This window comes from Aptenodytes forsteri, unplaced genomic scaffold (assembly GCF_000699145.1).
Source record: "Aptenodytes forsteri isolate BGI_AS27 unplaced genomic scaffold, ASM69914v1 Scaffold151, whole genome shotgun sequence".
Taxonomy (NCBI): Eukaryota; Metazoa; Chordata; class Aves; order Sphenisciformes; family Spheniscidae; genus Aptenodytes; species Aptenodytes forsteri.
This window is the reverse complement of record NW_008795939.1, coordinates 1742952-1760043: the sequence shown is the minus strand read 5'-3', so window position 1 is coordinate 1760043 and position 17092 is coordinate 1742952. Positions and strand designations below refer to the sequence as shown.

At 39.8% G+C, this 17092-nt stretch overlaps 1 protein-coding gene across 1 annotated transcript in view; it reads left to right on the top strand.

The window, feature by feature from the left end:
* The window catches only part of LOC103903972 (transducin-like enhancer protein 4), a 100103-nt gene that overhangs the window by 36617 nt on the left and 46394 nt on the right, over window positions 1–17092 (top strand). Inside the window, exon 5 of the mRNA XM_009285292.1 lies at window positions 5022–5096. Within this exon, the coding sequence (XP_009283567.1) occupies window positions 5022–5096 (75 nt within the window). The remainder of the gene's footprint in view (window positions 1–5021; window positions 5097–17092) is intronic.

Genomic DNA, 17092 nt, shown 5'->3' with positions numbered 1-17092 from the left:
AAAAGGAGAAACGATACTAGTCTGCGTGACAGGTGGGGCAGGGTACTGAGTTCATTGGTCTGGCCTGTTAAATGCAATGCAAAATACTGTTTTCCCATAACTGAAGAAAATGGGTCTGTCATTTGCTTGTGTGCACAGAGGAAGGCTAGCATTAAATGTGTGTGAAAGCTGCAACCCTGTGTCTGTGTTTGGTTGGGAAAAAAGTAACCCTTTTTTTGTTGTTGCTGTTTTTACTTGGCTGTATATCGCTATGTGATCACTTGATGGGCAGGTTAATGTGTACTGCTTGGTTTTAACATAACGCTGCTTGCTACAGGCACGCCGGCCGGAAAAGGCGTTCAAGCACGCGGTAAGCACTGGAGCCGTCCATCCTTGGGTACCTGCGTGGGCTGGGCCAGCCAGCTGCTGTCCCACTCAGCGGGCCACTGGGCTCCCTGACCCTCACCTTGGTTTTGGGTTGCAGGGGGTCCCCGGAGCCCGGTTGGGCTTCTCTGCTTGTAGAGATCTTCACCCGTCACTGGAGCTGCAGTCGGTAACATGAAGCCCCCCGCCCGCCCTGGGTTCAGAAATGCCAGTGGGAGCAGCCAGTGGGCTCTTCAAACCCTGCGCAGCGCTCTGCTGCGCCACGGGGTGACTCTGCTTTCCTGTGTCTTTATCCACTGGGGTGTGTGGTTTGTGTCTGTGACTGGAAGTAGCCCGGGGGTCACTTGAGGCAGGCCCCCCGTGGGGTTTTGGGGAGCTAAGCGGGAGTCTGCTTGGTTGCTGCAATGAGGTGGAAGTGATGGAGAGGCTAATTACAGACCATCTATTTTGGGTCCTTTGCATACTATACCACTGCAGATTAAATCAATGTTAAAGCAGCTAGCAATAGGAGAGTTTTAATTGTCTCTACCATACCTAATTTAGGTTCAGCGTTACAAGGCCCATGGGTTTTCTCCTCTCTATGAAGGCTTGATCCCAAACCTGTTAGAATCAATGAAGGATGCCTTGTGTGGCTGCTTAGGGAATTTCTGTCTTATAGTGCTTTCCAGCAGAAATCATGAAGTGAGATTTTGCTATTCTACCCCTCCACCTGCTCTTCCTCTCACCTGGGAATGAAATAATGTTTTTTCCAAATGTTCCTCAGAGCCATTCTTCGTATGTTTGCTGTAAAGGAAAGGAAATAATTCGAACTCTTGTGGTGTTGACTTATTTTTCCAAAACCTGGATGACAATTGGAGTAATTTCTACAGTAACTTTGATGTTTTCAGGACGGCTTTCTGTAGGTCCCTCAGAAGCTTTTTCTTCTCCTGCCCGTGGCCCTGGGAACAGGATTTAAGTAAATAGGTATTGGAATTGAATGCTCATATATACAAACCAAGAGCTAGGTCCTTTTCTTTACCTCAGTGCAAAAAGCATTGCCTAGGAAATGGTAGGAAAGCAAAGATGACCATAAACCTCAATACTCAGAAAGTTGGGATGTCCCTTTTCCAGAAAATCTTCACTTAAAATATTCCCTCTCATTAGAATCTGAAGAGCTAAGGGCATACAAACTTTTGATGGAAAAATTACGTAGATACCTAACATTCTGCTACTGAGTATTCATTGGGCATCTTGTGGCCTATCTCATGCCTAAGTCTGTTTTTTAATTCCCAGACTGAGCATTCCTTTGCCTATGGGCTCTGTTTGCTAGACATGCTCAGAGCACACCAATACACCCAAGTAGCCGTAAGTACAAAGCATGTTACCAGTCATGTTCAAGGTTATGCCCATTTTCTTTCAGAAACACAACCTAGGAAGTTAGCATCTGTCTTAGAGTACTCCTCCACTTTCTTCAACCTCAACAATTTCACCTCAGTAGCTTTGTCTCCATTTTCCTTCACACAAGAGAGTGACCCAACCCCTACATAATTTTTTGTAAGTTTGAGAGGAGGAAGGACATCATCTCTCCAGTGATGAAACTAAGATATTCATCCAAGAACACAAAATTCAGGGCCAAACCAGCATAAATTAGAAGGACGATATTTCTGTAGCCCGGTGATGGGCAGGATGCTCCTCTGGAAGAAAAGAAGATAACATTCTCAGCACTGCTCGTACAGACCTTGATTCTCTCATGCAAAATGCATAAACATTATTGTGTGGGGACTAGGAACTTCCTTTTTGCAGATGACAGTCTCATCATTGATCTAGATTAATGGTTTCTAATGCTGTGAATTTTGTTTTTCCTAGTGCTTTGTTTCAGGGTTGTGGTGAAGAGAGTTTTTATTCAGACTTGCCTATATCCTTGTCATCGAGGTCTCCCGTCATAAAAAGGGGAAGTAGGTTGAGACTTAGAAATCACTTTCTGGGCGTGTACTTTTGTAACTGTGAAGGGCAAGTGTAATTGTCATCACACAAACTGATTGCGTGTACCGAAGAGGCACGGCCACATACTTTGTGATAAATCCTAATCTTTAACACAGTCCTCTGATTCTGAAAGAAGCAGGGTTGTAGGTTCTTCTCTTTGGCTCTTTTCGGTTGTCTGATTTAGTTTTGGTTTTGATTTCCCCTTCCCCCCATTCTCTCTTCATTTTGGCACTCTCCTGCTTACAAATATTGAGAAATGTACATTGGTACATGATACTGTATGATAGTGATCATTCTTTACAAGTTTTTGCTTCTAGAGTACTTATTTATGGAGATATGCTTACTAAATGATGTGTTACCTTTAGTTTCACCTACTCAGGTAGTACCTAAAAAAGAAGCCTGTTATAATAAGTTGACATTGGAAAACTGAAGATACTGACTGGACTTTGTAAGAAATGTTTTCCTCTACTTATTAATATGACCCATTTTTATTTTTCTACTCTGATAATTATATTTAGGAGAGAATAGATTTATTTGAATTCCTTCCATAGAAGAGGTCCTACGCTTTTAAATTATTTCTTCAAGAGTACTTGCACTATGTCTTCACAGGCTCTTTTTTTTTTTTTTTTAATAATTTAAAAGATTTTTAAAACCCATTTTTCTTTAGGTTTTTTTTAATGACTTGATCAAAAATGCTGTGATCCATTTTTGGTGTGGCTGACCTCCACCAGAAAATGGTGGTATAATTTTTATGATCATCCTGTTGTCTTATAAAGCCACGTGTCACCGGGCTTTCAGCTACATAATTGATGAAAGCTCTACCTGTCCTTAACATGTGATGACCTGGAGATGATAACACATTGTCAGGAACTTGAGGCCTGACTATCATAATTTCCTTTTTACTGGTTATCTGTGATGGTGATACACCACTGCATTTTAAATTTTTTTTTCTGAATGCCAAGAACACATTTGCTCATGTTCGGCCTGCTTTTTGTTCTTTACGTTGTCTACTTATAAGTGACAGATTTAGTTTATGTTAGCACTGCAGCTTTACAAAACTCTAAATGGGACTGCTGTGATTCTGTTTGCAGCAGTATGTTATTTGCTCTCCTGGCATTTCCTTCATTTAATTCTTCTTTGCTTGAAAACAAACAAACCTTCAAACCATTTTCTTCCTTCCAGGAGTATTTCTAAATTACCTCCTTCATTATTTGCATTTATACATTTTTCGTAGTTGAGGTCTGCATTTCTTACAGTTACAGGTGGATTTTTAGGCTTGCTTTTCCTCACCCTGAGGGCTTTTATGGGAGAGAGTTTATAAGTGAAAATGTCATTTTTGTTTGTGCGTTGCACTGAGAACCGGCAAATGTGAGACTGCCAAGCCCCTGAGGTAGCGGAGCCCTTCCTCACGGCCCCATCTCCCAGCGGGACTCAGGGTGCTGCCTGGGGAGTCTTTCTGATACTCTTTACCTACCCTTGTGTTGGAAGAGGCCTTGAGGATCTGGGTCCCCACCTTATTTTATGCAGCTTTCTGCCCTTGGTAAGGACACACAGGAGGTGATGCTGCGTGGGCTGTACCTTGGCTCAGCTCTGCCTGTATACACAGCCATGGGGGCAAACTGGAGGCTTTAAAGAGATGCTCTCAGCTCTTTCCTTAAACTTTGCACCAAAGAACGTCTAGATGTTGGTTTCGATACAGAGCTGATGTTTCATCATTACAGTTTCAGCACCTCTCGAGGTAAGCAAGAGCTCACTCCTCTTCATGTTCAACCTGTGGCTGTAAATCAATGATGACTCACTCCCAGTGCAGATTGCACAACCTAGTTGCAGTTCTCCCTGACCCGCTCTTGCACCACTTTGTCACATGTAATCCTGATCCTGCAAGGCTGCCTGTGCAGATGAACTTGCCACTGGTGGAGCTTTGAACAGGCACAGATCTGGTTGCAAGATGAGGAGCTTATTTTATTTGTAGTTGATGTTTTCAAATAAATATCAATCAAGTTTCAGCATACAGCAATTTTGAATTTACTGCAGGAGTACAGTATCACTCAAACTGAGATAATATAACCACTGAAGCTTGTAAACTGTGTTGTTAATTAGACCATGTGTTTTTGATGGACTTCTTAAAGCTATTAAAATTTACGTGTTGGGGATTGAAATAATTAGTTCTCTTTCACGTGTTTGACAGAATTGTGAATGGCATTTTAAATTTCTTTCTTACGGTTGAGTTGCTTTGAAATGTACCAAGAAGGAGAATCTGTATATCTTTCAGTGATGTGGGTGCCATGTGCTTGTTGAAAATACATACCTTTCTTTTTCAGTATGCCTTTTTTTTTTTTTAAACAAAAAAGTTTCCGTGACTGTAAGGAAAATGGCTTGCATTTTAAGTTGACATGTAAATTCAAACGCACACTGTGCTGATGAACAAAAGGAAGACAGTTCCCTGTTTAGCCAGGTTGTAAAATAGCTCTTTTGGGGAGCAAGGTTGTAATTCCTGGCAAGTAATGGCATAAATAAAATTGTCCCCTTACCTGATACTCTTGCAGATCAACACAGGATGTGACTGTCTGTTAGAGAACAGTTATTTCAAGCCCTGCATGTGTTTGAAAAGCAAAGAAAAAAGATAAAAGGAAGAATCTGTGCTTAATAATTTAGAAAACAAGTAATTTTATTTTGTTTCTGATCTTCATTTATAGCACCAGCAACAAGTGGTGCAGGCTGTGGAGCGTGCCAAGCAAGTGACCATGGCAGAACTGAACGCAATCATTGGGGTATGTGGTCTTTCCGTTTTAGCTCTAATAGTGTTTATAAATAGCTTTTCTTTTTCTTTCTCTCTTGTATGAACTCATTTCCATTGGGTGGGCAAAAGTTGTGTGCAGTAGTGAAGTCCAGTAGCTTGATCTTCGTAACAGCTGGTTACTACCTGAAAACTTTTGCTTGCACTGTGCCGAGAAGACTAATGGGGTAATTAATGTCTGTGTTGTATCCATTCCCCGAAGCTGGGTCGGTATCTGTTTTTGCCTGGGTGGTGGCCCAAGACTGTGAATATTCACCACACTTTTTATTTTTACATTAAAAGAATAGCTGTTACTTTTCTTTTAAAAACAAACAAAAAACCAACCAAAATCGATGGCAAAATGACTTGTCACCAGTGCGCTCATAGGCTCCCTGCTCCCAGTCATCTAAAAATACGGGTGTGTGGAGCCCCTCTTGTAAAAGCTTTACTGCTAGCGGTATTAGCCCAGTATAGCAGTCCTGCAACGTTTTATGGGTGTGGGCAGCCACAGTGTTTACATTTTACAGCTGGAGAGGAAAGGCATAACAACGAAAGCCATGGCTGTTCACACTACATAAAATAAAGGTGAGAAGTCATAGCTTAATAGCACATTATTCACATGTATAATTATGCAGTTGGTGCAAGCAGTTGTTTAAGTTATTCTAATGAAGACACTACAACTGTACTTCCCATCTTCTGCGCCCTCCCAAATGCTTTTTCTTTTGTGTATAGATTATACATAAAAGTCTTTTCCTTTTTTTATTCAGTGTATCAAACACACTTTGAAATGCTAATTATTCCATTTACTTTCATTAAAATTCAAATTGCTGAGTGAAGATGTGGATAAGGGTCGCCGAATAATCAATCTGAAGTGAAGATATTGCTTCAATTATGCCTCTGTCTTTTAACAAGGAAATCAGGACTCTCTGATCATTGCTGACGGTAGTGTAGAGCAGCGGTCTGATTGTAGCTTGTTTTTAATAAGCTGTTTCTAACTCTATTTTGTATCCCTCTGACCACAAGAAAACACCAGTAGTCAATTAGAAGATATAAATGGAAAAGAGTAACCTTTATTTCCTCTGAAGTGCCCGTTAGAAAGAAGGAGGTGAATTGGAGCGAGTCGTGTAGAATCATGAATAACATTTGTTGTACGTCTTTTACGCTCCAGTGGGGAGAGTGGGAGATGAATAATTTCCCAATTAGTTTTCATTACCTCACCAAAAATATTGCCTTATATTAACATTCTTTGCATAAAGTAAGTAGCTAAAGGTTGGCTTCTTTGTTAAAAGAAGTTTTTATATGTGTGTGCTGCATGTATGTATGTAGCGAGTGTGTATATGTGCACGTACCGTTTTGCGTGTGTGTACGTGCACATGCATGCATATGAATACTTCACAGTCTATTTGTGTACATTTTTGCCATTCACCTTTGTATGTATTACGGAAACTGCAAAAAGCAATTCGCTTTCTAGTAAAGAATACGTTGATTGATGTAGAACATGTGATGTTATAGATACTGGCTATTGCACTCATTATTTGAGTTTGTCCTGCTTTCATGAACCACTAAACACACAGAATAAATATAAACAGACTAGACACTTGTCTGGGAGCCTGGCAGTAAGTTTTGTTGGTCTTCCCCCACCAGACAGAAGTAAATTTTCCCTTTTGTTTGTTGCTGTCTGAATTTATCTCTTCAAGTCAGTTGAAATTCTATTGCCTCAGATTTTCATAATATTTGAATTTTGGTTTTGTGCGTTAAAAGGGACAGCTCTCACCTCCCTCACAAGACTGTTTTTTACCTTGCTTTACTGCCTTTTTTTACTCTCCTGTTTTACATTGACTTTGGAAATGCTGTGTGGCCCTCTCTTTACTTATAGAGAAACAGGAGCAATATGGACTGAAAATTTCGTGTTCATCAGGTTTAAAGAGAAATAATCTAATCCAGTCTTTTGAGAGATTCATTTTAAAAAAATGGAATAAATAGGATAGCAAGTTACCAAAAAAGCTTAAGTTCTAGTTGCATGAATACCCACAATAAAGTTATGTCTGCACTTAGGGAGATTTAGAGTCTGAAAATGTAGCATGGGACTAAAAAAAGCTCGTCATACTTTGTAAAGTGAATACCAATAAAAATAAAACAAAGAACAGAATTAGAAATCATGGCTTTTCTATATCTCTAAATATGTTGTCTTATTTTGCCATTTGCTAAGTCTGACAGAGTTTGTGTTCTTTTAACCCTGTGATATTTTAAAAGCTTCTGAAGTTCATTTGTTCATTACAGTTTTTAAAAATACATCTTTTAGTTACCCATTGAGCTCTGTATCAGACAAAGACAGAAGCAGTATTTTGAGTTTTTGAAATACAACTGTAGCTTAAGTTCCTCTGTGCTTTGGGGGGCCCTATTCAGTTCACCTCACTCATGCTAAACCCTTTTCGTTCGAACAGAGGAACCCTGGGTTTGAGTTTAAAATTAATTTTACCAGAATGGAGGATGGCATAAGAAAAGAATCAAATGTGCACAAATCATGTCTCTCTTTGTGTTTCACATGTATATATTTTTGTATGAATGTGCTCTGATTTAATGGAATCTGATGAAGCACCTTTTAACTTTGCAATATTATTCTATCTTCATTGGTAAATGAACCAAGTCACTGATCCGTGCAGTTTAAATGCAAAATACTGAAGTGAGCCTGGAACCTGGAGAGACTGCTTGTTCTCCTGACAATAAACTAGTTGTGTTTAATGGAATGAAACACAGTTATAATGACTTCTTTCACAGGTCATGTTCAGTTTAAAACTGTTGACGGGCTGAAACAAGTTAAATATCATCTATCTTCTGGAGAGATGCAGGGAGAAAAACTAAACCAAAACTAGGTGTCATGAGCATGCTGCGGGAGGACTGTAAATCTGCAGGCATCCAGACTCTGCATCTGGTGTTTGCCATGGACGGTACAGTACAGCATTCTTGCTCGGAGCAATTTGTAGTGCGCATCCGGAGCTCCCTTCCAGCTTGGGTGTATCGGGATGAGCAGTGTGATGTGTCCAGTTGATCTTGTCATGTGTCATAGCTGCTGTGTTTTTAAATTAGAATCTGCAAGATCACACTGTTGGAACAACACACAAATTGTAGCCTTAAATCAGTAATACGATCTAATTAGGAATGATGTTTTCATTTCCTGTATTATTAAATTGAGTCTTCTAACTCTCTTAAAATGGTTTTGGGTCTTTTTTGGTTTTTTGGGTTTCTTTTTGTTTTTTTAAAATCCATTATACTATATAATCGGAACATGCTGTGTGAATGTGGTTACGTTTTAATAAGGGAACCAGGGAATTAACTTGTAACTTTATAAGAATTTTATCAGAGCTTTGTTTTTTTTTCCCCCCTCTGTTTAACATAGTCAGTTTTCAACTGCAGGTGGGTAGTAAAGCAGAAATGGAGGCTACTGCTTGTGTGCCTGTTTATCACATGGAGAGAGGTACATGTACCAAAAACTTAAGAACAGGTATGTGATGGTGTTCAAAGAAAACGCAGTTTAGCACAAGAAATGCTGAACCTCAATTTTTAGCAGTGACATTTTAATGATAGGAAGTCTGCAAAATTATTTGCCATCAATTGTGAAGGCAATAACAAGCCTTGGTGGTTTTTCACACCCTCTGTGTTAAGTGCTTTCAGAATGACAGCGTAAACTGTCTTGGAGAACTCCAAGGAAGTAAAACTGATTAAAACGTTCATGCTTGAATGGTGCTGATGGAATAGTTCATTTGGACTTTCTCTACCTCCTGCAGCTCGAGCTGAAATATTAAAATTCAGTGGATTTAAATCTCTCTCCCCTCAGCTCAGGAAAAAAACATTACATTTTAATAGGTTTTAAACTCATAATTCATTGGTTTGGAGCAGCACTATTAAATCTATTTAAATATTACTTGCATTACTAAGGAAATGATTTAAATGATTTTTCCTTTACCATTCTATACATCTGAGTGAAAAAAAAAATGACTTTGGTTTAATTTTTAAGCATTTTGTTTTATTATGTCACTTTTATTACCTTTTTTTAAAATATGCAAATGGCAGTTACTGGAAGAAAGGAGTCCTTCTGTATTGTCACGTATAATCATCAAGCTATAAAGTTCCTTCTTTAGTACACTGCTTGTCACAATTTCTACCCTGTGTTTGAGGCTGAGGCGCTTGTTTGTCCCATCTTGAAAGGTGTGTAATTTTTGGTTGCTTTCAAGCACATAGTCCATTTTACAGTTGTGGAGAACGACGCCTGTTTAAAAAAATAACAGTATGCCATTGCAGGCACAGAAACCTTTGAAAGCGGTGCGGTGCGGATAAGTGCACACAAGTTGTAATAAAAACGTGGCATTAGTGCATGCTATCGTTGCCGCGGCACCAGTGTTCCAGGGCTCTCGCTGCCAAACGCTGAGGCACTTTTTTGCATTGGTGCTTAACGTACAGAGGCATCTCCCACTCCTCATGGAGGGTGGGTTGTTTCTGCTTCTCGTGTGTGGTTGCACAGCGAGGAAGAGCGAGGGGTTTTTGGTTGAACCCATGCAGCTGAGGGGAAATGTTTTCATTCCGGTTTGTATGGCAAAGTTGTTCCTGACAAGTGCGTGCGTTTAGAAACGGGAGCTTCAGGGAGGATGGGGAAGGGTAGTAGAACAAGCAGGTGTGTTGTAGCATGGGGGCAACAGTCACGTGTCTCTCCGGCCCTTCTGTATTGCTTGTTCAAAGGTGTGTTAAGCGGTGGTTGAAACTTAAATGCTGTAGAACAAGTTAGCCACCTGCTCTATGTTGTACACAGGTTGTTACAGTGGGAAGGTGGCAGAGGAGGTTGACTTAATGGGTACATGCTTTGAGTTGTGTTAATTTGTATACCCTAAAGAAATGTTGAAATTCATTCCTCCCTGTTTAGTTACTCTTGTTTGCTGTTTGTATATTGAGGATGTGTGATGATGTGGTTCTGCAAATTTTTTGACGCTGCCTGGCGCCTGAAATTGACTTGTAGAAGGAATTGTAGATATAGAAGGCTTTTGGATGAGCACTTTTTGTTTTGAATTACTCATCTGAAGTCTGGCTAGGTTAAAGAGACCATGTTTTTTTGGGGAAAGAGGTGTTTTATAGGGATTTTTCTTCTTCTCCCCTTATTCCCAGGTGCCAGCTACAGAGAGCGCCTTGCAGGTGAGGCCTAATTTAAATAAATCTCTTCCATATGCAGCATTATCCTAATTTTAAAGAAGCTGAAAATGAGGCACACAATCTTTTTAGGGATTTTTAAGGGAATTAGTTAGAATGTAAATAATTCCAGGTTCCATATTTACTGAAAAACCACTCCGAGGATGGATTTTAAATGCTGTTGCTACACTTGGAATGGGCTGCCACTGTTTTGCTCTTCTCCTCCTATTTTCAGTAGCTGTGGTAGCTACTGAATTTATATTGGTCTATCACTATAGGAGCAGTCAGTAACGTCGCAGTGTGAAGTGCAGACCACTTATTACATCTCACTGCAATATGCTGATGCCAGAGGCCCTGCTCGTTATGCTTAAATAAGTGCATATGACATGAGTGTTATGGCTCACATACTGTATCTGATCAGGCAGGAGAGCTGACTTCTGCCTCCATGTTTCTTAAGGTTTTCCAAACCCTGGCACCAAAGCTATGTGACCACCATATTTTTTTTGAATTAGGATTAGTCAGTGCAGATATGAGGAGTGCTATGGAGAATTGTTTTCATGTCCTACAGCATGAACGTATGCAATATTTTATTTATGATTTATTTTTGTATGGTCTCACTTCACACACAGTAGAAAGGAGAAAACACTGTTGCCAAGGCGGTCTGTACTCCAGTGTATGGAAGCTGTTTCCAGCCAAATACTGATTTGCCATACTCCATCAGACCCTTGGTCCATTATGTGCTATGTATTACCTTCAGTAGTGATGGCCTTATACCGGTGCTTTGGAAAAGAAGAAAAAGTGTATAAAGGATCTGTTTGGTTTTGAAATATTGTGAAGGCAGGGGTTTCCCCAAAATGCTTCACTGCAAAACCAACAAAGTTTATGTGCTCAGTGGAGATGCAGCACTTTTAAATATGTACCCTCACTGTACAGTATATCCTAAAGACAGTTATTATTGTGTCGTGGTTTCATACCAGAGTTCTGATATCATCCCTAAACCGGGTTGTATATTTGTCATCTAGACTTCTTCCCAACCACACTTTGCAGGCTGTTGCCTACAGCCTATGAATGAGGACCAGGACTCCATACAGTGGATCAGTTAAGCGTTTGCTTTTCTTCAGGTATGTGGGTAGTTCTTTTGATGTCTTCAATCTTAAACGCAGGCTAAAGCAAGGGCTTTAGTGCTTAACTGGGATGGACACTAAAGTACTGCATAAGGAAAGTATTTCCAGATGTTAAGTTCATCCATGAAGAAAGAATTTAAGAGGTCTTAAATCTTTAAGTTGTCTCATACTTCAAAATGTTTGACTTTTGTTAGTGAGACAGTTCCTTGCTTATTGTTTGGCGAACTTTTCACAGACACTTCCTTAGTATATGAATGCATCACAAGCATTGATGAACTTATTCCACTAACGTTTCTGAAACAAGGGAGTACTGCTTTCCCTGTTCTACCTTTGGAAGAGGCTGAGGCAAAGAGAACAAGTGGTCCTTCCACAGTCTTGGAGCTGCTACTTAAATCCAGGTGATTTGATCCTTGACAAGACCTTCCTTATCCCTGTAACTGGGAAACTGCACTGAAGCAAAAGAAATCACGTTAAGTTTCAGTTATTTGACTAATGGGCGCTACATTAATGAGACAGAACACTACATCTCTCAATGAAATCTGCTTGATGAGCGATAATGGTATCCACATGTCCTAACACCTATGTTGACTGCCGGGAAGAGGCTGCTCACCACTGTGAAAAGCAGGCATTACAGTGCTCTGCACAGGACCAGAGCTGCACCAGAAATGGCAGTCTTTAAAGATGAAGAATGGCTTGAATGAATGGATCAATCCAAGCAACCCAGGTTTTTGTCCCAAGCAAAGACAATTTGCTGAAATCCAACCCAGTGTGTGTTTGTGTGTTGTAAGCGTGAGAAAACAGTGTTAGCACTTAAAGAGTTATGGAGCCTGTGCTTCTCAGTAATTGCTATCCAGAAATTTGACTTGCTAAGGATTGACTTTAAAAGATACATTAAATAAATGCATGTGTGAGATGCTTAAGATGCATCTCTTTCATGCTAAGACTACATGGCTTTTAGACTATACCTTGTGAGGAAGCTTAGAAGTCAATTATAGTTGCCACATTAAAAGCTCTGGTGGTAGAATTGCTTATAGATTTGGCAACTCGGGTCTCTCTGTGACCAGTGGCACTACTTAACTTCTAGCTTTTATTGTTTGATTCATTATACATCTCAGATGGTACTTTTTTCACTTATCAGTCATGTTTTTGTAGCCCAGGATTTCAGAAACTTTTTAATGTGAGGACCCCAGAAGGTTATTTAGGTTATTTAGGACTCTGCTGGGAAATCCATAGGCATTGCTCTCATTTTCTAGTTCTAAAGAAAAGGACCAAGATTCACAGGGTCACAAAGCGGAGACCGTTTTTCTGCTGTCAGTCCAGAGGAGAGAAAATCTCTCCCAGTGTCCATGGGTAGGACATGAGTGGAGCACTTGGGTAAATAAGGTTCTTCAACCAGTGTGCACCTACCTATCCAGAGCTGATTTTTTTCATCTGTAACAGAAGACACCCAGTTGCTGCCACCATTACTCTTTTCTCTGCATTGGTCTTTGTGAAAAGGTTTTGAAGTGGAGGTTTGGTATGTGTAGCACATTTCACACCAGTGGTGCTCTGTATGGTAAGACCTTGAGCTTGCTTGCATTTGTTGCTTTCTGCCTTCTCTTGCAGGAGATGTGGATTTTCTTTTCCTTAGCTAGCAATTGCTGGGGGAGAAGGAAGGAGAAGAGAGCTTAAGTGGCATGATTTATGCAAGAATTTCTGCCCTTTATAAAATGATAATAGAAAGTGATTCTAAAGAGCCTAATTCTTCCTCCCTCCGCTCCCAGTGTGAAATTGAGATGGAGAGGAGTCCTGCAAGCAGAAGAAGGAACTATTGAACTCCAAGATTGTGGGGGAAGGTGCACTTGGGATTTTGCATGGGACTAGGTTTTTCCTCTATTAAAATGCTGGCCTTTTTTACCACAAATCGTTTATTTGGTAGTGGGTTGTATTAATTTTTTTGTTACTTCTGTCCTCTGTCTACGCTGTTTCACTGAATGAAAAATAGTCATAAGGGGGGGAAGGGAGGACAAATGCTGAAACGTGTATCCTGACAGATGTTCCTATATATATGATTAAGAACGGAAATGTGCTCTGCGTATATCGCCTTTCATCCCACAGTATGATTCAGGAGTTGACTTTTTGTTCCTAGATCACTTAGAAAATCTTTGAGGCAATTTGTAGAGATATGATTCTGATAGTTTCTTTGTTATTTATGTAGGAGTTCTAAACCCCCCCCCCCCCCCATTTTCTCAGTGGAGCTTGCTTTCCTCCTGTAGAATCAGCATCCTCAAAGGCAGAAATTACTGATTCTCAGAGAGTAAGAAGCTTGGCATTTGCCTTTTTTTTAAGAAGTGGTGTTGTTGGTGTTGTTGTTATTATTATTATTATTATTATTATTATCATCCTCCTCCTTATTCTCTCTCCTTTTTCATTGTTTTTCATTCTTTTTCCTAGATTTTGTCTAACCTGTGCATTCATTCCCCTTTGTGAACAGAAACAACATCTGTGTTTTCTAGTAGATCAGCTGCGTATGAATGTTTAGAGTTCCCACCAATCTCTGATACCTTTCTTTCACACTGGACACGTTCATTTGCAAAATGATCACTCTCCCTTAAAAGAGTAAGGATAGTAGGTTGCTCTACCCTGCATCTGTACCACAGTCTCTTTATGGCAAACCAATCATATGACATATAGGCATATAGCTCCAGGACCATTCCACTGGAGGAACTGCTGCATGACTCTCTTTGTAGGCTATTTTGCCATGTTGTATCTTAACATCAGAAAAAACTTTTTTGTAATGGTATGCCAGCAGAGAGAGAACTGTACAAAGGAAGTACAAACAGCGCACATCATGTCAGGGGTGTGAACAGGCATGATAGATAAAAATTCATATCATCCTAAGAACTCTCATAACTGTGTGTGCCAAAGAACTTCCTTTTCGTGCTGGTCTTTAAACCATTGACATTGATATTGTGTACTCTCGAGCCATTTTTTTAATGTCTTTATTTCCTCTTCATCTTGGTTACTGTTTTATCTGTATGCTATCTTACTAATGATTCACTCTGAGCAATCAATCACTTCATCTAACAAATTTCAAACAAACAATGAAGCTATTTTATCCAGTTTTTTCGAGATCCCCTCCCAGCAGTATTGCAGGTATGGGTAGTGCACACATGTGTATAGATATAAAATATCTTTTTGAGACATTAGTTTGTTAACGTTAGAAGTATCTTCAGGTTAGAGGAGTATGTTCAGGTTGTTTGGATAATGGCTGTGAGCTTTCAGGGTCTCTAAGAGGAAAAATGGTAGATTACTGTGACACAGAACTACTTGGAAAGTATCCAGTAAAAACTTGAACCTTTTCCAGGAAAATAGGCTTTGAATGTGCTGACTATAACAAGAGAGCATTAGAAGCTAATTTCTTAGTGGGTTTATTATCACATTTTACTTTAAATTTGATCTCTTAAGATGTGTTGGGAAAAGAATTAAGCTAAGCATCAATATTTAGAATTGCTGTTGTAAAAATTAGTGATACTTAGATAAGAACCTTTTGCAAAGCCTTTTTACCCATTTCGCTTTGGAGTTATTTTACTCCTTACTGTAGGCTGCCTAGAAGAATATACAGAAAATTTTTAAAAAAAAACCCAACAAATTAGTAGCAACCAGATGTTATCTTTAGTTGACATGTGTTAATATGTCTTGAAAGTTTTACTTTATTTTTTACTACTGAGCTGATTTAAATGACCACCTTCTTATACTTATTACCAAAAAACGCAGTATTCTTTTTTGGCTTCTTTCTGATTGCTGTGTTTACCCTTGCTCTTATATTTTTGTGTGTTGGATGTTTCTTAAAAACATTGCAATCTATTCTGCAATTCTGTAGGGCATATTTCTTGGTAGCTAACTGTTGCTGTTTTTTTTTTTTTTTAAATAGTTCTGGAAAATTTACAGCTTAATAAAGCCTGGTGTACTGCCTTTGCAACTTTTCACCTATTATACATTGATGCTGAAAATGTATGCGTGACTTTATGCATACTGTAGTCAACTGCGATGGGATTGTCTGAAGTTAACCACGTGCTAAGAGTTCATAAATAACATGACTAAGGATAACAAATTAAAGAGAAGATGGAGGAGTGGGAAGTGAAAGCATTACAGCAACATCAAAAAAATTATGTGGTTGCTCAGCTGAATCATTTTCAGGCTTTCCTTGCAAGTTTTTAAATTGTGTCAGATTTTATGATCTAAATTCATGGTATAGGCAGAAACGAATGTACATTTTCTTCCATAGTGGAATATTTCTGTGTGGGGAGAATATCTGTCAGTTGTCTTGCTCCTCCATATCTTTGGCATTTTGATGACTAGAGGAGACCACCTTTTTTTACCATTTTGTAGCACTAACCTGATGCCCAGTGGGTTAAGGAATTGCCCATGTTTTTATAACTTTCCCTGTAACCAAGCAGCTGTGTACAGGCCACCCAGGAAGCTGATGATGCTTACCAGTGACACCCATGGGCAGTGGAAAAGCAAAACCAAGCTGTGACTGTTGTGGGCATTTGAATACAGTAATAGATTTCAAAGGTCTGGAAATGGCAGTTAGAGATGCGCTGTCACTTTGTCTTTACCTTCTTGAGTATGCCTATTAGCAAACAGTGATCATATACTTTTTTTCCTTTTGCTCTTTTATATTCTGAGAGCAAAAGCCTGCCCAGTGTTTCACTTGAATTCTTGTAATTTCTGGTTTTGGACCAGTGTCTCACTTTTGCTGTACAACGTTGCTCATCATGTTGGAGGAGCTCATAGTCCTTTCCTGTACAAGTGCAGTCCTAGTCCACGATCCTCCTCCTGTTGTTGAACTTTTAGTCCCACCTCAGTCTAACAACACGCACAATGTTATCTGTGTATGTGTGGCACGGGCATGTGGGGCTATACTGGAATTTTGGGTGTTAGCTTAGATTTATTTAACAGTCTGGTTTTCGTATCAGAGTGTTTTCTTTGTGCCATTACAATGTGACTAAATTGCACCCAATTTCTGCTGTATCAGTGAATGACACTTTTGTGACTGAGGGTGCCATGTTCTTTCCAGATTTCATGTTCCCATTGTTTTCTGTGGAAGAGCTTGGTCTCTTCAGAAAAGTTCTCCATGGCAGGAAGGCTGTGGGTTTGGTTTTGTTTTCCTATTGTCTTCAGTTATTTTCAGAGCTCTCTGCAATTCAACTTGCAGTGAAAACGCGTCGGTTCTTGGCCAAGAGGGAGTTGGCCAGCCATGCTGTTCTGGGTGATCTCAAGCCACTAGGCACTGAGGTGTCATTACCCGTACTACTCTTAATGCCCGTATTATGTCTGGGAGGCATTAATGATGTTTGGTACATTCGAGGTGCAGTCTGTGCTGCTGTCTTGCTGAGCTATGTAGAGAAGTTCCCAACAAAGAGCAGTAAAAAAGAGGGGTTAGTGCAGTTTTCTTCAAGCTCTTCAGAAACCATCCTTATCCATAGAGGAGGTCATATAATGCAAATTGGGTAGGTCAGTAGGCAGGTCTGTATGGATTGTACAGTACTGTGCAATGAGTGTCCCTTACATGGAATACTTTGGTCCACAGTGAAATAGTTAACAAGGGGAAAACTGTCACTGTTGATATCCTCAGGCTCTTCTCAAAGCCTTTGCCTCAAGCCACTGGCAGATTCAGGCAGATATCTTCTTGCACTGGTTTATAGCA